Source organism: Notamacropus eugenii, chromosome 7 (genome assembly GCF_028372415.1).
Source record: "Notamacropus eugenii isolate mMacEug1 chromosome 7, mMacEug1.pri_v2, whole genome shotgun sequence".
In the NCBI taxonomy this organism is placed as follows: Eukaryota; Metazoa; Chordata; class Mammalia; order Diprotodontia; family Macropodidae; genus Notamacropus; species Notamacropus eugenii.
The window spans coordinates 14725831-14748689 of record NC_092878.1 but is presented as its reverse complement, the minus strand read 5'-3'; the positions used below and the strand labels follow the sequence as shown (position 1 = coordinate 14748689).

Genomic DNA, 22859 nt, shown 5'->3' with positions numbered 1-22859 from the left:
GGTTCACTCTGACTGTTTGGGCCCGATCTGTGCTAAAATATTCTGAGCTCATATTGGTCTGATCAGTCACAGCTGGACACATTGAAACTTGACTCTAGCAAAGTGATGTCATTTTGGTCCTCTTTGAGAATGAGGGACAACAATAATCATTTTCATTTCATATCTGTGAAATAATACTTGTAAAAACACTTAACATAGTTCCTGTCCCATTTTCACCTCTACATAAATGCTTCCCCTTCCCTAAGTTGTACCTCATTCCTAGGATGCATTCCATCATCATTGCCAATTTACAGAATCCTACCTTTCTTTAATATTCAACTCAGTTGTCATCACTGTCTTTTTGAGGCTTGACATGGTTTTTTCAATTACTATTGCCCTCCTCTCCCCCATCATCAAGAAGTTACTTTGACCACTTGACAAACCAAACCAAAGCTTCAGGATATTCTTATTTTTAACATATTGTCTGAAGGCAATCTAAGAGTATTAAAAAGGGCTGTCTCCTTTCTGAACAACACTATCTCAACCAATTTATCCCACTTGTTGTGGTAACACCAAAGTGTCTTGACAATGGCAAGACCTCTAGAAGGATTCTTTCTAGGATTGTCTACTATTGATCTTTTAGCCATACTTTGGGAAGCTAGGACATCATCATGAGAGAGGAGTCACTTTGTGTTCAGATAAGCTAATGAAATGGAACTGTCTGGCATTGATATATCCAGTAGCGTAAAGAAAATATAGTCTTAACAAAAATAAATATAAAAATCAAATCCCCTTGCTGGTGAGATTATGTTATATAGAAAGAACAAAAACAAAAAATTGACACATAAATATAATTTTAATGAACAAGATGGGTCCAACAAAGAGAGGTGAGCATGCACCTTCCCTCTCTTTCTTGCAATTATCTAAAACTGTGAATGTGAAACACTGTATTTGATGTTGAATTCAACAGACATGTTGGTTAACTTCACTGAAGAACTTCTTTTACTCTTTCTTTTTTAGTCTTTGCTCTATGGAACAGTTCTCTAGGTGAAGTTTGAGGAAGATAAATTGAAAATTAAGTTTATACAAAAGCAGAATGTATCAATACATTTTAAAAGAACAAAAACACATTAGCTAAAAGGGGTGTTGATTATTCTTGGAGATGTAGTCAAAAGGATTTTGTTCCCTTTGATATCCTTGGCATTTTGTATGTGTTGTGTTCCCATAATTATATTTTCCAATGATTTTATGGAATTCAAGAGCTGAGAGAGGTCTCAGCATCATCCATTCCTGGCTATATCAGAAAAGAAATTCCATCTGTAAGATCCCCATCAATAAGTTACCTATTTGCACCTTAAATTTCTCTATCAATACAGAACCCTGCTTGGCTGAAGTTGGATTCACTGAGATAAAATGAGAAAGGAGGCTCTCATTGTTCTGAAATTTTTCCTCATATTGAGTTAAAATCTTCCTCTGTACAACATTGACCCTTTATTCTTAGTTCTGTCCTCTGGGATCAAGCAGAACAATTCAAATCTTTGCTTTACATATCTGCCTTTCAAATACTGAAGCAGAGATATCATGCCCTCCACCTAAGTTCCCTTCTAGTGAAGTTTTTCAGCCAAAAATAGCTTGTGCAGAAGTTCAATCATGTTTAAGACCCTCTCTACTTTTACCTGTTTACTGATGTTCAACACAGAGTAACATGTTGATTAGAATTCAATTCAGACAGAAAGATAGATAGATAGACAGACAGACAGACAGACAGACAGACAGATAGATAGGTAGGTAGGTAGGTAGGTAGGTAGGTAGGTAGAATATTTAAGTACTTATTATGTGACAGGTGCTGTGCTAAGTGCTGGCAATATGAATTGAAAACACGATGACCTTAACCTCAAAAAACTGACATTCTAATGGTGGGAAACGAAACACAAAGTGGGGCAGGAAAAGGTGTTGGGTACAAGGAGAATACTCATGTAGGACAAGAGAGCTTAGAGGGAAGTAGATCATTCTAGACAACTGTTCCATAAAGCAAAGACTAATAAAAAAAAAAAGAGTAAAAGAAGTTGTTCAGTGAAATTAATCAGCATGTCCATTGAATTCAACATTAAATGCAGTGTTTCACAATCATAGTTCTAGATAATTGCAAAAAAGAGAGGGAATGTGCATTCTCGTATCTCTTTGTTGGGCCCATCTCCAGATGAGTGAGCTGATTTGTAAGTGAAGTGAGCTGCACGGCTGAAGCCTCTGAAGAAATGGCAAAATCTTAAGACATGACTCACCAATCAGAAGAGCAGATCTCAGGACAGAATCATCCTTTAGGTGGGCAACTCAGTGTAGAGGAGAGAGACAGCAGCCCCAAAACCTATAGTACTAAAAGCAATGCCATATCCAGTAAGTGGTTAGTGATATTAATAAATATTGTTGATAAAGCAACAATGTCCTCTCCTTTTCTTCCTTCCTTCCTTCCTTCCTTCCTTCCTTCCTTCCTTCCTTCCTTCCTTCTTTCCTTCCTTCTTTCCTTCCTTCCTTCCTTCCTTCCTTCCTTCCTTCCTTCCTTCCTTCCTTCCTTCCATCCTTCCTTCCTTCTTTCCTTTCTTTCTTTCTTTCTTTCTTTCTTTCTTTCTTTCTTTCTTTCTTTCTTTCTTTCTCTCTTTCTTTCCTTTCTTCCATCTTCCCTCAACATAATTGCTAAAGTACAATTTCATTTTATTCAGTACCTATTTAAGTGATCTTGGACAAGTAACTTAATAGCTCTGAGTTTCATTTTCTTCTACTGTAAAATGAGTAAGCTGGATTTATTTTTTAAATTTCCTTCTGGATTTTTTTTCTAATCTTTGACTTCTGACAGCTAGCCCCACATCTTATTGTCTTCTTTTCATTGATACTCTTCCTCTTTCCTCCCAACTCTGTGCTTTTCATAGATTTAGAACTAGAAGAGACTTTAAAAATGATCTAGTCCAAACCCTTCATGTTATAGGTGAAGAGAATGAGGGATAGAGAAGTTAAGTGGTTTCCCAAATTCACATTGGTTATAAGTGACAGAAGCTGGAAGTTCAGAATTCTTCCATACTCTGATCCCTCTCTTTGTTGTCCCACAGGTCACTTATACAAGAAGATAAATCTACTCTATATTTCCACCAAAGTATCCATCCAATACCTAATAAAATACCTTTACTATGATATACTGACTACCCCTTGAAGCAGGCCCTTCTATTTTGGGATATCTCCAATTCTCAGTTCAAATTAAATTTAATTCAACAAACTTTCAAGTGCCAACACAATGTGCTGGAACCTGACAATAGAAAAACACAGAAAAAATAGTCTCTGCCTTCTAGCATTTTACTTCTAAGAATGGGAGGTGAAAAGAAAAACTGAATGCAAAACATGAGCAGAAATATATAGTGTCACAGGAGGACGATGTTTAAAAGACATTCTTTCATAGTATCAAGATTTATTTGAGAAAAGAATTGGGAAACTCTGGGCATGTACAGAATTGATTAACATTGAAGAAGAAGAAAGAAGAAGAAGAAGAAGAAGAAGGTGAAGAAGAAGAAGAAGAAGAAGAAGAAATGATTACATATTAACAGACAGAAAAAGAATTATTAGTATTAGGGGAGGCTTGCCCCTAGTAGGTGTTCAATAGATGCTTGCCAAATTAAAAATGTTTTAGAATCATTCTCAAGATTGGACCTCAGGGAGGGTACATACTCAAGGAAAGGAAATAATGGCACAATTTGTCCATTGGTGCTGTGCTTATTGAGACAACTAATTAATCTCTCAAAGAGAAGAGTTGGAAGAGGAAATAAATGATAGAGATTACTATTCTATTTTCTACGTCTTGTATCCAATAAAGTGGGAGATCTTCACATCAATGTCTTCACACCAATGTCTTCACACTCCCTACTCCAGGAAATAAAGGATTGTAACCAGAAATTGAGCCCGACAAAAAATTAACAAGATATTTCTTCTTCTCTAGCCCTTCACTCCTACCTTCTATACTGGCTATTTTTCCAGTATGTGGTTGTAAAATCTGGAATTCCCTCACCTAGGGAATCCTACTTCTCTCTCCAAATTCAATACCAAAAGCAAAGGCCAAGAAGTTCCATATTGATTATAGATAATAGTTTAATCAATTATTATAAATATTTACAAACAGAGTTAATCTGAGATGACTCACAGACAATTCAATGAATCCTCACAAAGATGCCAGGAAAGCCCAGTACTACTTATAGAAATCAAACAAAGGTGGAACAATAGAGTAAATCACTATGGACTGGTGAATATTTTGGGTTTTCTGCTTAGTAATGAGCTCTGTGTGTTAAGTCAATGATTTGTCCAAACAGAGTTACATGTATTTGATCATGAACAGTCATAAACTAGTCACTGTGTTCAGGATATGGCTTTCATATGTCAATAGCATCTAACCTGTGACTCAGTGTCTAAAATACGATTCAATATCTCAGCCACCATTTTTTAACAGGTCACCATGTCAAGGCTTCCACATTTCATAGAGTTTAAGTTTCTGTCTTTCATTTCTTACTGTGTATTATGACTTTCACCAATCAGGACCCCACAGTGATGCCAGTGATTAGAAAATATAAAATAATTTCCTGCTACCAGCAACTGGGAAAAATACAGGTGGTGAACAACCACACCTAGATAAGCTGCTAGCTTCCTGTGAGAGGACATTTAGTTGACAGATTCTGATGCCATTTCTAAAGGACATAGTGAAAGAAATATTGGAGAACTAGGTGCAAGGTTTCACTGACCGAAGGCATTTGGAATTTAATTTTCTAAGGCCCTCTTAAAGAGACCGATTCTCACATCCCACAACTCTTTACATTGATCCAAAATTTGCCTCCAAGGGTACTGAAGGCAGCTTAAGACTCCTTTACATATTTAACTCTTTAGTAGAAGTAAGCTAGCCTGAAGAGAACCAGAAGTTTTCTGGCACTGGCTACTTAACACACCCATAGTGACAACTGGAGACTTTGAAGAATACTTTGTGGTCCAAAATCTTTTCTCATTTCACTAATGCTTTGGGTGAAAAGGTAAAGAAGCTGATGTCAAGGAAGAGGCTGAAAGGATAAGGTTCTCACATTCAATTTAGGGGAATTAGGAAAGGGAAGGGAAAAGGAAAAACAAAGATGAGAAAACAAAGAAAAAAGGAGATGAAGAGGAAGAAAAAAAGGAATTTTGGAAATTTCTTAGTGACTATAAAATCCAGCTCTCTCATTTGACATCTGACAGAACCAAAGACTCAAAGAAATCAGGTATACATTGTCTGATCTTCCAATTAGCATGTACTTAGCACTTTAAGGGCTGAGTCATTTTACATACCTCATTTGATCAAACAAATAGGTATGATTACCGCCTGTGTCCCAGAAGAAAAAACTTAGGTCCACACCAGGGCTGTCCGTGTTCTGAGGCAGGATCTAAACTCTGTCAAGCTTTCCTAATTGCAAGTACAACTTGAAATATGTTGTCACCTAGAGTCCTGAGTCCTCTGATCAGACCACCTTCTCCCCTTTGTAACAGCAAGCAAAGTAGGATATTTGGAGTTTTTTCTGGATTGAGTTTTAACCTATCAGATAGTTGCATGTGAGCTTTAGCCAATAGCATACATACCTGTAGGTTCTAGCCAATCAGATGTAGAGTAGAAGTGTTGAGAGTGCTAGTGCTGAAAAAGTAGACATGAAGAGAGCCAACAATGAAGGGGTTAGCCAGCATTAAGAAGAGAGCCAAGAGGAGACCTCTGAGAGGTGAGGTAGACGACCTGGCAGATACTTGCTGAAGGAGTCTTGGAACTTTGAAAATGAATAGAGCTGGCAGAATAGTGTGGCTGAATAATATGGCAGAAACACATCCATGAGAAGGAGGCTTAGCTCCTTTTGAAAGCTATTAAAGTAAACTGAGATGTTATCATAGAGCCTTTGAACTTTGGAGATAAATTGAGATGATGGTGCTGGTGGTGTGGGGCTTTGTTTTCACAGAGACACAAGCTGTGGAGTGGAGCAGAAGCAGAAAACTTCCTACGTGTGAATCTAGGTGAGAATCATAAGTGGTCAGCCCACAGAGGAAGAGTCATGGGACTTGGAAGTCAACCTCAACTTAAGATGAAAGAGGACCTTACTTGGACACTTGGTATTGATTAAGTAGGTTGTTATTGTTATTACACAGACACATACACACATATAATATTTGTGTATATGTATATATGTATATGCACATATACATATATATTTGTGTGTATATATATATGCATATATAATTATGTTTTACTTAAGGATGTCACTATGAATTTTATGTTTTACTTTATTGAACAATTTTTAGTTTATTGCTGAATAGAGAGTTTATTATACTATCTTATTAAAGCCCTGAAACTATTCACAGCAGAAGTCCTCAGCTGTGCTGCTGTGATTACACCCATCTAGAATCCCAGGTCACTTATCAACAAATCAGGAAGCATCTTGATCAAAAGATGACCTTTGACATTGTATCCGCTTTCCTACACTGGCTGACAAGGTGTCTCTTCTTTCTTGGTACAAACTGGAGAAAGTATTGGAAGTATTTTTTTACAACTCTTTACAGAGATTTTTATTGTGGGTATTAAAAGTGTGTCTACATCCATTGAATACATGGGTTTGATATGAAATATTGTCCTCCCTCAAAAAGAATTAGTTTTGAAATCATATTGTTCTCACATTATATGCGCAATTTGCTTTATTGAAATAATACAAGATATGCTATTTGTATTTTTTTAAAAACTACACTGAGGGTGAAGCCAAGATAGTGGAGAAAAGCCAGGAAGTTGCCAGAGCTCACCCCAGTTTCCCTTGGAAACAATATTAAATCAAACTTCTAAATGAATACTGAAGTGACAGAACTCACAAAGAGATGTAGGGAAACAATTTTCTACCATAAGACATCTTAGAAGGACTCTCTTACTTAGGTAAAAGGGGAGCACAACCCAGTGCATGTAGTGTCTGAGCATGCTAGCAGGAGACTCTTAGCCACAGCACAGATCAGCAATAAAGGCCCCAGGTCCTGGTTCATCAGGCCAGCTGCAAGGCCTCTAGCCCTAACACAGAAGACAAATTGCCAACCCTGCAACTCCCACAAAAATAGTTACAACTAGGTCAGAGTACACCAAAGAAGTGTACCATCCCCTAGCTCCCAAGGCCCCAGGAGAGAATGCCCATGACCAGGCCCTGGGCCTGTAGCCCAAGAAATTTGTGACAGCACCCACTGTGACCCAGAAAAAGAGCTTAACTTAAAAAGTCATAAAATAGGCTAGAAAATGAGCAGAAAAAACCCAAACACCTAACAGTCCTGACCATAGACAGTTACCGTGGAAATAGGGAAGATGTAAAAACAAACTCAGGAGGAAAATGTCAAAATGACTTCAAAATCCCCTCAAAGGGAATTATGAGTTGGTCTCCAGCCCAAAATATCGTGTTGGAAGAGTTCAAAATGATTTTAAAGAATAAATAAGAGAAGGAGAAAAAAGTTACGAAATGAGAAGATGAAAGAGAGAGTCAACAGTCTGGAAAAGGAAGGACAAAAATTGACTGAAGAAAACAATTCCTCAAAAAATAGAATTGGCCAAATTTGGGGCAGAGTGTGGGGCTGAATCCACTGAAGAAAACAGTTCTTCAAAAAGTAGAACTGAACAAACGGAAAAAGAGTTACAAAAGCTAACTGAAGAAAATAATTCCTTAGGTCAAGATGGCAGAATAGGAGGACTGACCTACTCTAGTTCTCCCCCAATAACCTATAAAATACTTATAAAAAATGACTAAACAAATTCTAGAGCAGCAGAAGCCACAAAATGATGGGGTGAAACAGATTTCCAGTTCAAGACAGCCTGGAAGACTGACAGTAAGGGTTTATCGCACTGGGCTCAGAGCAGAGGTTAGCTCAGCCTGAGCCATGAAGCACAGACAGGATCAGAGTAGGCTTCAGGGAGCGGAATCAAAGGTAACAGCTGCAGTTCCCAGATTTCTCAACCCATAAACACCAAGACAGACTCCAAGGTCAGTAAGAAAGCTCTTTGACCTGGGTGAGAGGGGAGCATTGTCTGGCCCTAGTCCCAGGGTGGTGGCAACCACTGTGGCAGCAGCATCCACTTCTGGAGCCCTCACTCTAAAGACCCTGGGTCAAATGGACAGCTGATCTGGGTCTCAGTCCAGAGTGGCAGTCATGGAGTGAGGAGGAGTACTGGAATGGTGGAGCTGGTAGTGACTGTGGAGAGGGAACCCTACTCACAGTTCCAAGGCAGAAAAGAGTGCTTGTGGTTGCTCACAGGCCAGCATGCAGGCTAGGAGAGGAGTAAACTCCTCTCCCTTTATTGTGCCACGTTGGAGGGGCTGAGAACTTACAGGTCCCTAGAGATATTTCAGAGAACAGCTACATAAAACCTCTGAAGCTAGGTTAGAATATCATCCACTTGACAAAGGACTCAAAAGTCAAGTAACTGGCTGGGAAAATGCCTCCCAAAATGGAAAAAATAAGATTGTAGAAGATTACTTTCTTGGTGAAAAGGTATTTTCTTCCATCCTTTCAGATGAGGAAGAACAAAGCATAACATCAGAGGAAAACATCAAAATCAAAGCTTTTACATCCAAAACCTCAAAAAAATATATACAGTGGTCTCAGCTAATGGAAGAGTTCAAAAAGAATTTTGAAAATCAAGTAAGAGAGGTGGAGGAAAAATTGAGAAGACAAATGAGAGGGATTGAAGTAAACCATGAAGAAATGCTGAAGAAAATAGCAGCTTTAAAAACAGACTAATCCAAATGGCAAAAGAAGTCCAAAAAGCTAATGAGGAGAAGAATGCTTTAAAAAGCAGAACTGGTCAAATGAAAAAGGAGGTTCCAAAAGCTCACTGAAGAAAATAGTTCTTTAAAAAATAGAATGCATCAGGTGGAAGATAATGACTTTATGAGAAACTTAGAAATTATAAAACAAAATGAAAGAATGAAAAAATGGAAGACAATGTGAAATATCTCATCAGAAAAACAACTGACCTGGAAAATAGATCCAGGAGAGATAATTTAAAAATTATTGGTCTACATGAAAATAATGATCAAAAAAAGAGCCTATACAACATCTTCCAAGAAATTATCAAGGAAAACTTCCCTGATATTCTAGAGCCAGAGGGTAAAATAGCAATGAAAAGAATTCTCTGATCACCTCCTAAAAGAAAAACTCCTAGGAATATTGAAGCCAATTTCCAGAGTTCCCAGGTCAAGGAGAAAATATTATAAGCAGCCAGAAAAAAAAACAATTCAAATATTGTGGAAATACAATCAAGATAACACAGGATTTACCAGCTTCTACACTAAGTGATGGAAGGGCTTGGAATATGATATTCCAGAGGTCAAAGGAGATAGGATTAAAACCAAGAATCACCTACCCAGCAAAACTGAGTGTAATACTTCAAGGGGAAAATAGAATTTAAGTTAGAAGATTTCCAAGCATTCTTGTTTAAAATACCAGAGCTGAACAGAAAATTTGACTTTCAAATACAAGAATCAAGAGAAATATGAAAAGGTAAACCGGAAAGAGAAGGCTTAAGGAACACATTAAAGTTGAACTGTTTACATTCCTACATGGAAAGATGTTATTTGTAACTCATGAGAACTTTTTTCAGTATTAGGATGGTCAGAGGGAATATATGAGTGAAAATAAATCCATATCTATCTATCTATCTATCTATCTATCTATCTATCTATCTATCTATCTATCTATCTATCTATCTATACATGTGTTTGCATGAGTATGGGTATGTGTGTATGTGTGTGTGTATATATACATATACATATACATGTGTGCGCATGAGTATGGGTATGTATATATATGTGTGTATATATGCATATATAGATATAAATATATAGATGTAGATATATATGCATAGACAGAGGACACAAGGTAAACAATATGAAAGGAGAATACCTAAAAAAATTTTTGTTGAATGGAATGTACTAAGAGTAAGAAAAATGGAAAGGTGGAATGTAGCAAATCATCTCACATAAAAGAGGGAAGAGAGAGCTTTTACAATGGATGGAAAGAGGGGGGAAATGAAAAGAAATGTGAGTCTTACTCTCATAGGATTTGGCTTAAGGAGGAATGACAGACAAATATATATGGAAATCTATTTTACCCTCGAGAAAGGCAAGGGAGAAGGGAATAGGAAAAGGAAGATAACAGAAGGGAAAGCAAATTGCGGAAAGGGATAATCAGAAGCAAACACTATTGTGGGAGGACAGATCAAGGGAGAGAATGGGATAAATGAAGGGCAAAATAGGACAGAAGGAAATGTGATTAGTCTTTTACAAAATAACTATTATGGAAGTGTTTTGCATTGTTACACATGTATGACCTATATTGAATTACTTGTTTTCTCAGTAAGGATGGGTGGGGAGGGAGGCAGAGAATGTGGAACTCAAAGTTTTAATAATGAATTTAACAAATTGTTTAGCACAAATATGGAAATTAAAACATACAGACAATGGAGTATAGACATGTATTTTGACCTACAGAAAAATAGAGGGCAAGGGGAATGGAAGAAGTGTGGGCAATAGAAGGGAGGACAGACTGGAGGATGGAGTGGATGAGGTGTATGCTGTCCTGGGGTCAGGGGGTGTGGAGAGATGGGGAGATAATTTTGAATTTAAATTCTTGTAGAAGTAAATGTTGAGAACTGAAAAATACATAAATTATATATTTAAAAAGTTCCTTAAAAATTAGAAGTGTTCAAGTGGAAGCTAATGACTCTAAGAGACATCAAGAATCAGGCAAGCATGATAAAAAGAATGAAAAAATAGAAGAAAATATAAAATAGTTCATGGACAAAAAAAATAACTAACTGAAAAAATATATCTAGGAGATCCCAAAATGAGAACTACAAGGAATATGGCAGGCAAATTCAGAACTATGAAGTCAAAAAGAAAATACTGCAAGCAACCACAAAGAAGCAATTCAAAATAAGATCTTCAAATACAAGACTCAAGAGAAGGATAAAAAGGAAAACATAAAAGAAAACAAAGCCCATTGGTGAAAAAATTTGAATTATTTACATTCCTAAACAGCAAAATAATACTCATAATTCTTGAGAACTGTGGGTATAAGTTGAGAAAGGGTATAAGGTTAAAAAAAAAAAAAGATTGTGCGAGGAGAAGAGGAAAAAGCAGGCAGAATGTGAGAAATTATACCATATGAAGAGACAAAACAATTACCAAGCAGCGAAAGAATGGAAGGGATGAGCATTATTTGGATATTCCTCTCATCAGATTTGACTTAACAAGGAAATAACACAAACTCAGTTGGGTATAGAAGTTTATCTTCTCCTACAGGGAAATATGAGGGGAAAGGGCAAAGAAAAAAGAGGAGACCTGAGAGAAGGGAGGGCAAATTGAGGAAGGTGGTGGTCAGAAGTAAAAAACTGATAAGAAGGAAGGGGAGGAAGAAGGGTGAGAACTATAACCAGGGGTAAATGGGATGGAGGGAAATATGTGGTAATCAAAACTGACTGTGAATGGGATGAACTCTCCCATAAAAGAAAAGAAAGTATAGTGGATCACAAGCCATAATCATACAATATGCTATTTAGACGAAGCAGAGAGAAGTGCAGAAAGTAAAGGGAAAAGGCTTGGGCAGAATGTATTATGATTCAGCTGAAGTTAAAAAAAAAAAAAACAGGGGTAGGAATCCTAACCTCACACAAAGAAAAAATAAAAATAGCTCTAATTGGAAGAGAAAAGGATGAAATTACAACTTGCTAAAACATACCATAGACACTGTGGTATTATCATTACTAAACATAGATGCACCAAATGGTATAGTATCTAAATTATTAGAGAAAACATTACATGAGTTGGAGGAAGAAATAGACAGCAAAACTTTACTACTGGGGGACCTCAATCACCTGCTGTCAGAATGAGATAAATACTAACCACAAAATAAAGAAGAAAGTAGTTGAGGAGGTAAATAGAATCTTAGAAAAGTTAGATATGATAGACATCTGGAGAAAACTGAATGGGAACAGAAAAGAGTATACCCTTGTCTTAGTGTTACATGATACCTACACAAAATTGACTCTTAGGGCATATATATCTCACAATTAAATGAAAAAAGGCTAAATATTAAATGCATCATTTTCAGATCATGATGCAATAATGTTATGTGTAATAAATAGCCATGGAAAGATACAATAAAAATTACTTGGACACAAAATAAACTAATTCTAAAAAATAAAAGGCCAAATAACAAATTATATAACAATAACATCATCAAAGAGAATGACAATAATGACACAATCTACCAAAACTTACAAGATGCAGCCAAAACATTTTGTAGGGGAAATTTCATATCTCGAAATACTTATATGAATAAAATACAGAAAGGGGAGATCAATGAATTGGGCATGGAATTTTAAAAGTTAGAAAGAGAAAAACTAGAAATATCCAATTAAATGTCAAACTAGAAATTCTGAAAATTAAAGGAGATTAAAAAAATTAAAATTAAGAAAATTACCAAACTAATAAATAAAACTAAGAATTAGTTTTACAAGAAAAACCAATAAAATAGATAAACATTTGGTTAATTTGATTTTTAAAAAATGAAAGAAGAAAACCAAATTACCAGTATCAAGAAAAGAGTGAATTCATCACCAATGAAAAGGAAATTAAAACAAAAATTAGGAGATATTTTGCCCAATTGTATGCCATGAAATCTGACAATCTGGAAAGGTAAAAAGGGGGAGTTTTAAATGCCCAGCAGAGGACTTTTTATTTGATACTGGAAATAACAGGGAGCCACTGGAGCTCACTTTAGAATGGCCATTTGGAGAAAAGGGAGTAATATGTTCACACTTCATCTTTAGAAAAATCACATTGGTAATTAAGTGAAGAAAGGATTACTGTGTATCAGGAAAACTAGTTAAAAGGTGAAAGGAACAGACTTAGGAAAGGTGAAGAGGGCCTAACGTAGGCACTACTCCCGACTGACAGTTCAGAGAACAACATTTGTGAAAGATGTTGGGAAGGTACAAACGACAAAATTAAATCAAACAAATCATATGAGCTAGCACCTATATGGCACTTAATGGCTTAGAAAATATCCTACATATATCATCACATTTGATCCTCATAACAACATTGTGAGGAATTATCTCCATTTTACAGATGATGAAACAAAAGCTGGCAGAGGTCATATAACTTGCCCACATATCTAGAAAATGTGCAATGCCAAATTCAAGCTCAACTACTGTTGACCCCAAGTCCAATGCCAAGACTTCAATTAAAAGCAAACAAAGAAAAGGATAGATAAATAATGGAAAATGTGGTTCAAGAGTAAAGAATGAGAAAATCCATACACTACACAGAAGCCTCATTCTCATACATCAAGAAGACTTTATTCAAGGAAAGAACCGGGGGACCCTGGATATGGCCAACATTGATTGGCATCACACACAAAACAAGAGAAGAAAACCATGGTAGCAAATAGAAAAGGGCTCATTCCTATTGTGGAAGTCCTCCATATAGTGGGTATTCAATGGATGCTTTTCTAATTAAAATTGCATTAAAATAATTCTGAAAATTAGACTCTAGGGAGATGAGGTACAAAAGGAAAAGAAATAATTGGCAAAATTTGTCCCCTGACACAGTTCTTCTTGAGATAATAAATTAATCCCTCAAGGAGAAGGGTTGAGGGGGGCAGTATAAAACGGAGTATGACCATAGCCTTATATTATCTCCCTCCTCTAGCAAACACAATGCAAGATATTCACACAAATGTAATCCCCGTCTTAACCATTTTCTTTCTTTCTTTCAGAATCTCAAGGATACAAGGAGAACAGAAAACTGAGAATGAAGACTATGGGACTCCTTACCTTGATCCAGTAAACAAGGGGTTTAATCCGTGATTGATTCTGACAAGGAAAAAGGGAAAAGCTTCTTCCTCTCCAACCTTTCACTCCTGTCTTGCTTAGTGAACAGTTTGTGATTCCAAGTAAGTGGTGCTCCTCCTGACCCAATTTAACAGTCAAATTCCTTCCAAACATATCCTGCTTAACTTTTCTACATCCCCATCAGGTCCTTCGATATTACTAATGTTCACATCTGTATCCTAAGATTGAGAATCACTGATTTACACTATTATCATTACCACCATCTTAGTTTTGTACTCCTTACTACTTTTTGGGAACATCTGACTCTGTTCCCTATCTCTGTGGTCCAAAGACCAAAATGCTTTCAATTTCTTTTTCTGCATGATGAAAATTATCACACTTTCTTGTTTCTCTTCTTTTTTCTTCTCTTCTCAGGGAAAAGGGTGATAGATTTCTTTTCAAAGACATTGATTTGTATCACAGCTGTATTTCTCACTATTTGGGGGCAAGGTACCTCATATCTCTAGGTCCTTTGTTCGCTCAGATGTAAAATGAATAAGCCGAATTTGGTAGTTACTAAAAACCCTCCAAAATTACTTTTTATTTTTTTTTCTCCTCTTCACCTTTTTTTTTGTTTTTATTCATCTTCCTTTTATTTTTCCCTTCTCCTTTCCTATTCCTCTAAATTGGATCCTAGAATCTTAGCCTTTCAGCCTCTGTTTTGATAATCAGCTCCTTTACCTATTCCCCAAAAAACATTAGTGAAAAGGGAGAAGATTCTGCATGTTTAGTAGCCAGTGCTAGAGGACTCTGGGTCCCTGCACACCAGGTTACATTTACTAAAGAGCCAAAAAATGACTAAGTTACTTTCAATTAACAGCATACTCTAGGAGGAAAGTTCTGGATGAATAGAAAATTGTAGGATATAAGAATCAGTCTCTTTAAGATGCCTCAGTAAGTGGAATTTCAAGTACCTTCTGGTGGTTGTTAGAGAGATAAAATAATTTCCAACTTCCTGGAACCAAGAACCATATCACTGGTTTACAAACACATCTAGAGAGGTTTTTAGTTTCTTGTGAGAGGACATTCAATTGGCAGATAATGATTTAATTTCTCAAGGACTTGGGAAAATATTGGAGAACTAGATGCAAGTTTGGTTAAGGAGGACTATCCCTGTTCTACAAATACAGAAATGACTCTTCTCTTCCTGTCTATTCAACCTTTCCCATTGGTGGAATAGTGAGCAAAAAGTCAACAAAAAAGTATTTCCAGTTGTCCTCTCCCACTAGGCTTGATCCATAAGTGAATAAAAATGGGTGGGCAAGCTATAAGAGGGACAAAACGTGAACGGTAATTTTCAATAATTCTAACCCTAAGAAGCTAATTTTGAGGTAGCATAAATTATTGAAGCAAAGGAAAGCCCAACCTCCTCAATCCATTGTCCTTTCGAACAATTATGGTTGATTCAGTAAGAAACTTTACTGTGTCTGTAGCAAAAATGCACAAGGATTTAGATCTTGGTCTCAAGAATCATAGAATTTAGTAGACAAAAATGTTTACAATTGATCGTAGTATAACTTAGAAAGGAGTAAGTATGTGGCAAAGAGAGAAATATTAGAGTTGGGGAAAAGGAAATTCCTAGGAAAGAAATCAGCGCAGAACTGGGTCTTGGGGGAAGAGATGGATTTCAAAGGACATCATCAGGCTTGGAGGGAGTCCATTGCAAGGGCAATAACACTGAACTGCAGAATGATGAGAAAGGAAAGGATTTGATCAGGGAACATCAAGTAGAACAGTTTATTTTAAACTTAGAAAAGGAAATTCCCCTTCTTAGATGGATATCATTAGATGATGACAAGGTAAAAAGCAAAAAAGATCTTGAGTTTCTCTAGAGATTTGCCTCTTCAAAGGAGAAACCCTATTATGGCAACATATTTGTCTAGAAGCAGGATCTCAGGAGGTAAGTGATAGCAGTCCCCTGAATGAAGGTTACTCCCAGATACCATTCTGGTGATGGCATGAAACATTCTGCAATCCTTTTACCTCCCTCTGAAAGAAATAAGGGTTTATTTTGAGGGTATGTGGAGTAATGTGATCATAAACTTGAAGCTGGAAGGAATCTTACACATCAATGAGTCTGGATTTGTCACTTTACAAAGGAAAAAGAAGCACAGAGAGGTTAAAGGTTCTTTTCCAAAGTTATACATTAAATGCCTAAGGTGTAATTTGAACCTAGGTCCTTCTGTCTCCAAATTGAATATTCCTTCTCCTCCCTGGATTTGCACATTAACCAACAAACCCCCATGCATTCTGTATGTAGGAAATATGTCTGAAAGGAATAATAAAATATCTGAACACTTACTGAATCTGGTTCTATTTCCTTTTCTCAGGTAATAAAAACAGTGAGCATGATGACAAAAATAATATATTTGTATAACATGTGTAGGCTTGGAAAGTACTTTACACATTATATCATCTGATCCCTAAAACAACCTGAGAGATAGGTGTTATCACAAATCACATCTTAGAGAGGAAGAAACTGAAGCTTATTGAAATTCTCTGTTAATGTTAACAGAGGCAAAATTGAAAGTAGAAATTCTCCTTACTCTAAGTCTAGCATTGTTTCCTATAGTTGGGGGTCTTTGTACTTGTCTCACCCAGAAAGATTATCCTTACATAAAAGACTTATCAACAAAGAGCATGTAAAATGGCCCGGGAACGTGTAAAACGTCAGTTTAATAAGGAGTATATGGCCCTATATATCATGAAAGTGAAGAGAGCACAGGATATACCTTGCATTGCCCACAAGAGGTATCCTTGGGAATCTTTCCAATTGAGTAGGTAAAGAAGGTAGATTATGGGAAGACACCTAATGAATCCAATGCCTAGTACCCAGGTATGAGACCGTTATAGGGTCTAAACCTGGCAGTGATATACGTGGTAAGAATAAGGTGAGTATGTTCAAGGCAAGAAAAATTTGAGGTAACAAAACACAGTATAGTTGCATCACCTCTTCACACACAGTCTTTTTCGTGCAGTTACTGGGATCCATAAGGAGCTTCACAGGTTCCTGTGATCAGCTGAGTTCTTTTGTTTTGTTGTTTTGGAGCATATACCTAACTTTCATCAAAATGGTAGAATGAATGAAAGTTTGATCAGATATAGATTATCACTGCATGTCTGAATTGTGCAACGTTCTCCATATTTAGCATTGGTCAATTAACATCAATTAAGTGCCTACTATGTGCCAAGACCTATGCTAAGTTCTATACCTGGAGTAAGTAAGCATGGTTTTATTCCATCAGAATAGCCCAAATTTAGTGAATATGAAGGTGAAATAAAATTATTTTTAAAACTGCTTATGATTCTGGAAAAACCTGTAGCTTATAACAAGAAGAGAGTTAAAGTTAATAATAAGAGCAATCCAAAGTAAAGAATTAGGAACAAATCATTAAAATGAATGTCACCAGTGATAATATTCATGTAGGAAAAGAGTTTAGGCAAATCTTTCCCCTCAACTTTCAGGAAATGAAGGTCTGTACTTTCTAATATAATAATACCAATATTGGACATATTTACAGATTACCCTGAAAGCCTTAGTGCTGTTTTAATCTTTAATAGCTGAAAATTGCACTAAGACTTTTGAGACATCCTGTCTAGCAATTTGAAGCTTGAAAAGTACTTCATATGTGCTATTTCACTGGACCTCCCAACAACCTGGACACTAAAGTTATTACCTCCATCTTTCTGATGAGGAAACTGAGGCTCAGAAAAGCTAAGTTATTTGCCCATGACCACACAGTTAGTTAAGTGCAAGAAGAGGAATCCAAAATCAAATATTCTTGACTCTATGTCCAACATGATATCCAGGAGCTCCTTGCCTCTATAAAGATTGAAACTTCCCTCCCAATCTATGAATCTATTTATCAATAAGCCTGTATATTAATCAATAAAGCAGATTTCTGTTTTCCTTTACCTTATAGGCAAATGAATACTTACAGCATCTACAACATCTCCTATAGTATTGCTGGTTTCATCCTCCTTGGGTTCCCCTGTCTTAGAGAGAACCAGATCCTCTTCTTTTCACTGTTATTGATCATCTACATTCTAACTCTTTTGGGAAATGGAGCCATTATCTGTGCAGTGGTCTGGGATAAGAAACTCCAAATTCCAATGTATATACTCCTGGCCAATTTCTCCTTCTTAGAGATTTGGTATGTTACTACCACTGTCCCTAATATGTTGGTCAATTTCCTCTCTGAGACCAAGGTCATCTCCTTCTCTGGCTGCTTCCTCCAGTTCTACTTCTTCTTCTCATTGGGTATCACAGAATGTTTTTTTCTAGCAATTATGGCATTTGACAGATACTTAGCCATTTGCCAGCCTCTGCATTATCCAACCATCATGACAAGCCATATCTGCACCAGACTGATCATTAGCTGCTGGGCACTTGGCTTCCTGTGGTACCTGGTCCCAATCATTATCATTTCTCAGATGTCCTTCTGTGATCCCAAGATTATTGATCATTTTCTCTGTGACTTTCGGCCACTGTTAGCTCTCACATGTACCCGAGTCCCTATGATGGAGCTCACTTGTTCTATTTTGTGCTCTTTGGACCTCTTACTCCCTTTTGGATTCATCGTGGTAACGTATGGCCTTGTTCTGAGAGCTGTGTTCAGAGTCCCTTCCACAGCAGGTCGGAGAAAAGCCTTCTCCACTTGTGGCTCCCATTTAGCTGTGGTGTCACTGTTCTACGGATCTGTGGCGGTGATGTACGTGAAACCAACTACAGAGCATGATTCTGGAACCCAGAAGATTGTGACTCTCTTTTATTCTGTTGTCACCCCATTCTTAAACCCTATGATCTACAGCCTTAGGAATAGGGAAATGAAGGATGCCATGAGGAAAGTCCTGGGGAAAAGAGAATTAGAATCTTAATATGAGACCCTTCAGGGATCACCTAGGTCTTTAACATTCTCCTCAAGTGAAATAGCAAGAAAAAATTGATTTCTTTGCATACATGATATGACTTGCCCAGGATAACATAGTAAATATATCTCAGAAGAGGGAACCTAGGTCTTCCTACACTGGAGGCCAGATTTTTATCCAATAGACCACCTTGGCTCTCAAGGTCTTCTGACTATAGACGTCTATTGCATTTCTGGAGCTAAAGAAATCATAAAGCAATAAACATTTTCAAAAAATATGGTGTGCATAAATCAGGATTGAATGTGTGGTTCTGCTTTCCATACGTAAAAAATGGTATAACATCTAGAGAAAATATAAAATGATCAGAAATGATTAAAGGAAAGAGAGTGACAAAGGGGAGGAGTTGCTAAATAGAGACAAACTTAATATTAAATTTACAGTCAGAAAAGAGAAATAAGTTAAAATGTACTTTTTAAATTAAAATTATGTTAGTCTACAATAGACAAAGAAGGTATGTAAAATTAAAAAGATAAGGAAAGAGAGTAAGAAGAATGAGCATATTAGGTCAATGAAAATAAAAATCAAGAGATTGCAAATTCCTGTACAAATAAATTCTGTAAATATTTTTATTTTCACAAATACTAACCCTGCCCTAAAACATGATTGTATTGAGGGACTGAAGAACTAGAAATATTCTCAAAGATTGAAAGTACAGAATTATAGTCAATGCAATAACCATTGATGACTTCAGAACACTGGTGATTAAACACATATTACCTCTTATGAGAAAGATGCAAAATGAAATATAAATTGTCTAATTTATATGAATCATTAATTATTCATTATGTTACTCTTATGTATCTACACATGGAGAACAAAGGAACATTATTCCAAGGACTAAGAGATCTGGTGTTATAAATGAGATCAAAGTTCTGTTTTAGAGCATCCCAAATAAGGATCCAGACTCCCAAAGTGACGCTGTGATTGTTCCTGACCCATAGAGCATAGTGAGCTGGGGAATCCATGAAATCAAAACAATTTTGCTATGATGATGGAAGGAGAGTATTACGGTAATCACTTAGAAGACGGAATCTTGAGAAGGAGAACTAGTTGGGATAAGATAAAAAAAAACTCTCCCCAACATAATCCTACATTTTGAGCCCCTAATAGATTTGATTCTTGAAGAATGGAAGACATAAAGGTTTCTGTGAGAATCTTCAATCTTTCATGACATGTGCCTAAGGTCAGTCCTGGGGCAAACATTCCACATAGCTCCTTAGATCATCTCTGTGTCTCCTTTCATTCCCTTCTTCAGCTATCAGTTTTCTGAAATTTCATATGCTCGTAAGCTCAATCAACATTTCACTCTAAGAAGAAAAGGCTTTTTGGAATGAGGAAAGCAACCACCAACAATTTCTCAGAGGAAATGCACTCAGAACATAGACGGATATAAAAGCAATTCTCTCAGCTGTTTTTTTTTCTATCTGGTTGTAAATAAATGTGTTCACGAAGTGAGTTCACAAAATGTGTGCATGATTTGGTCAACCAAATGGGAGTCACATTTCTTAGAGATATGGTGAACAACAGTTGGAGACATGAGTAAGAAGGAATGCTTAGACTCTGGATTTTTGCTTTCTTGTGCACTTAAGAACTTCCCAAGGTAAGAAAATTGACATGTTCATGAGAACACAGAAGATAGAAATATGGATTCTGAGAAGGAAGAAAGAAAAGAGTAATAATGGCATGAATTTTTAAGGTCAAGTAAGTATAACTATGATATAACATTGAATCAGATGCCTAGAGAAAAAAGAACCAGATCTCAGAAGACCACACATAAGCAAGTAGAACACTTGCTAATTTCTTGGAGGAATATTGTACTTTTATTCTGAAAAACGAAGCCTTGCAAAGGACCTTGTATACCATAGAGGTAAAATAAATGTGTTGCATTTATGAAGAGTTGAATCTGTCTTATGTGTATTTCTCCCCCATATATTATTCATATTTTTATTTCTATTCATTCTATTGTTCCTGCTTTGTCTTGAATTGCTGAAATCCTGATTGCAATTTAGCTTCCCTGGTGCACCAAGGTATGTTTTTATTCTCTTGAAAGCATCTGGTCTACATCACCTATAATTTCAATAGACAGATCACTAAGTGGCATTCAGGGGACCAGGTAGTCTCCCTTGCCCCCAAAATACCAATCTACCTACCTCAGTCCCTGGTTTCCAAAATTTTAAGCACTAGTGTCACTTTTGGGAATGATGGCTTTATGCAACCTTCTATTCATGGAGTAGCACATATTACAACCTGGAAGAGATTCTAACACACAGAGGGGGGAAATGGCTTTAAAGAAGGAGATATTAAGTATTTTCATTAACCAAATTGTTAGGACAGTTGCCATTCTTTAACTTTAAAACCCTGTTCATAATTACTGGCCATCTAAGCCAAGCTGAATAGTCCCAGAATTTCTGCCAAGTTTTTGAGTGAATTACCTTCTGATTACTTTTTTAAAGTCACTCTTTTTCTACATCTAGTTCTTATTATCTGTTCCCACTCTGAAATTTTAGTGTACTTTGTACTCACAAGATATTTATCATAAGGTAGATAATCTTATTGAGTAAGTTTCAGTGGTCTTTCATGCTGTGGTAAGGGTTGGACTAGAACACTTCTGAAGCTTCTTCCAAAAACCAAGAATTCTCCCTACATATACTCTCACCTATTCTCATGTCTTTACATTTAAACTTCTTGGTGTCTTAAAATATTTCCTTCTCTTTCTTCATCCTCTTGTTAGTTGTTATCTAGGACTACTTCTCACTCCTATTCCATTACTACTTCTCACTCCATCTGAGGCTGGTGTGTGGTAGTAGGACTGAAGGGAGAAAATAGAGAGAAGAGGAGATTTTAAATATCCAAGGCTATTCTCCTGCTACCACTGCCATTGGTTTCCCAAACTGAAAAGAAATGGTGCATCATACGTTTTTACATTCAACAATCTTGTTCTACCCTGCAGATTTCCTAACTTTATTTCACATCCTCAGAACAAAGACCTATTAGCCAGAATCTGGCTTTCCTCTGAATCGCAAAAAAAAAAAATTGTAATTTCATTTGTTTTTTTGGACGAAGACCCAATTTGTCTTTCGTGACAGGATCCAAGTAAAAAACAAAAGAAAAGTGGAGGGAGAGTTGGTATTGAAGGGATTCTTTATACATTCGATTTCCCCTTTGTTCTTAGCAATTTAAACAAAAAAACCTTTAGGATATTAATAATGGGTCATATATATGTTGTAGAGGCAGTTACTTAGGGGAAATTTTGGGAAAAAAATTCAAATCTGCCCTGATCCAGTAAGGAAGAGGAAACCTTAATTAAAAGCAGCAAGTATTGCCAGAGTATATGAGAGTAAGCAGATCAACCCCTGAGACCAACAGCAGTAAAGTAAAGTCAACAGCAGGATAGAGAAGTACTCCTGGAGGTTATATTGGCAGAAGATTCTGTTTTTCCTTACTTTCCTTTATGACTGGAATCTCTGGCCCTACCATTTACTCTCTACCATTTCGTTATTTCCCATTTTCATCATATACAATGACCATTCACAGTCCTTTCAAAATTGATTTCTTTAGGAAGTACCAATAAAGGCAGGTATCTTCAGGAGGCAGGACACATAAAAGAAGGGAAAATCCAGGATTACAATGTGTTCATATGGTCAAATATACATATATACATATATTTATGTATATTTATATAAATCTTATGTTCAAATAGATTTAAAATTGAAGGGAACCTCACTTTTGTTCTAAGCATAGGGAAACTGGAGCCAGGAAGGTTAAGTACACACTTGCCCAGGGTCACACAAGGAATAAAGAGGGTATTCTAAATTTAAAAGGGTTCTATGACTTTGGTTCAGTGCTTTCCCACTTAAAAAATGGAGATTATGGAGACAGAAGAAGAGACAATAACAAAAAAAGAGTCTATCAAGAAAGCCTATATTGGAGGTATTCACTGAGACAATTTCAAAACATCCTCTTGAACAATGAGCAATTTTAATCAGGCAAAATTAGC

General features: G+C 36.5%; 1 protein-coding gene across 1 annotated transcript; it reads left to right on the top strand.

Moving 5' to 3' along the window:
- Nucleotides 1-17860: 17860 nt before the first annotated feature.
- On the top strand, nt 17861-18811 carry LOC140514891 (olfactory receptor 11G2-like). Its single transcript, XM_072625361.1, has one exon. It carries the CDS (start codon nt 17861-17863, stop codon nt 18809-18811), a length of 951 nt encoding a protein of 316 aa, XP_072481462.1.
- The last annotated feature ends 4048 nt before the right edge of the window (nt 18812-22859 follow it).

What these genes read in the sequence shown, in the direction of transcription:
- LOC140514891 (XM_072625361.1), top strand. Translation starts at nt 17,861, where the DNA reads ATGAATACTTACAGCATCTACAACATCTCCTATAGTATTGCTGGTTTC.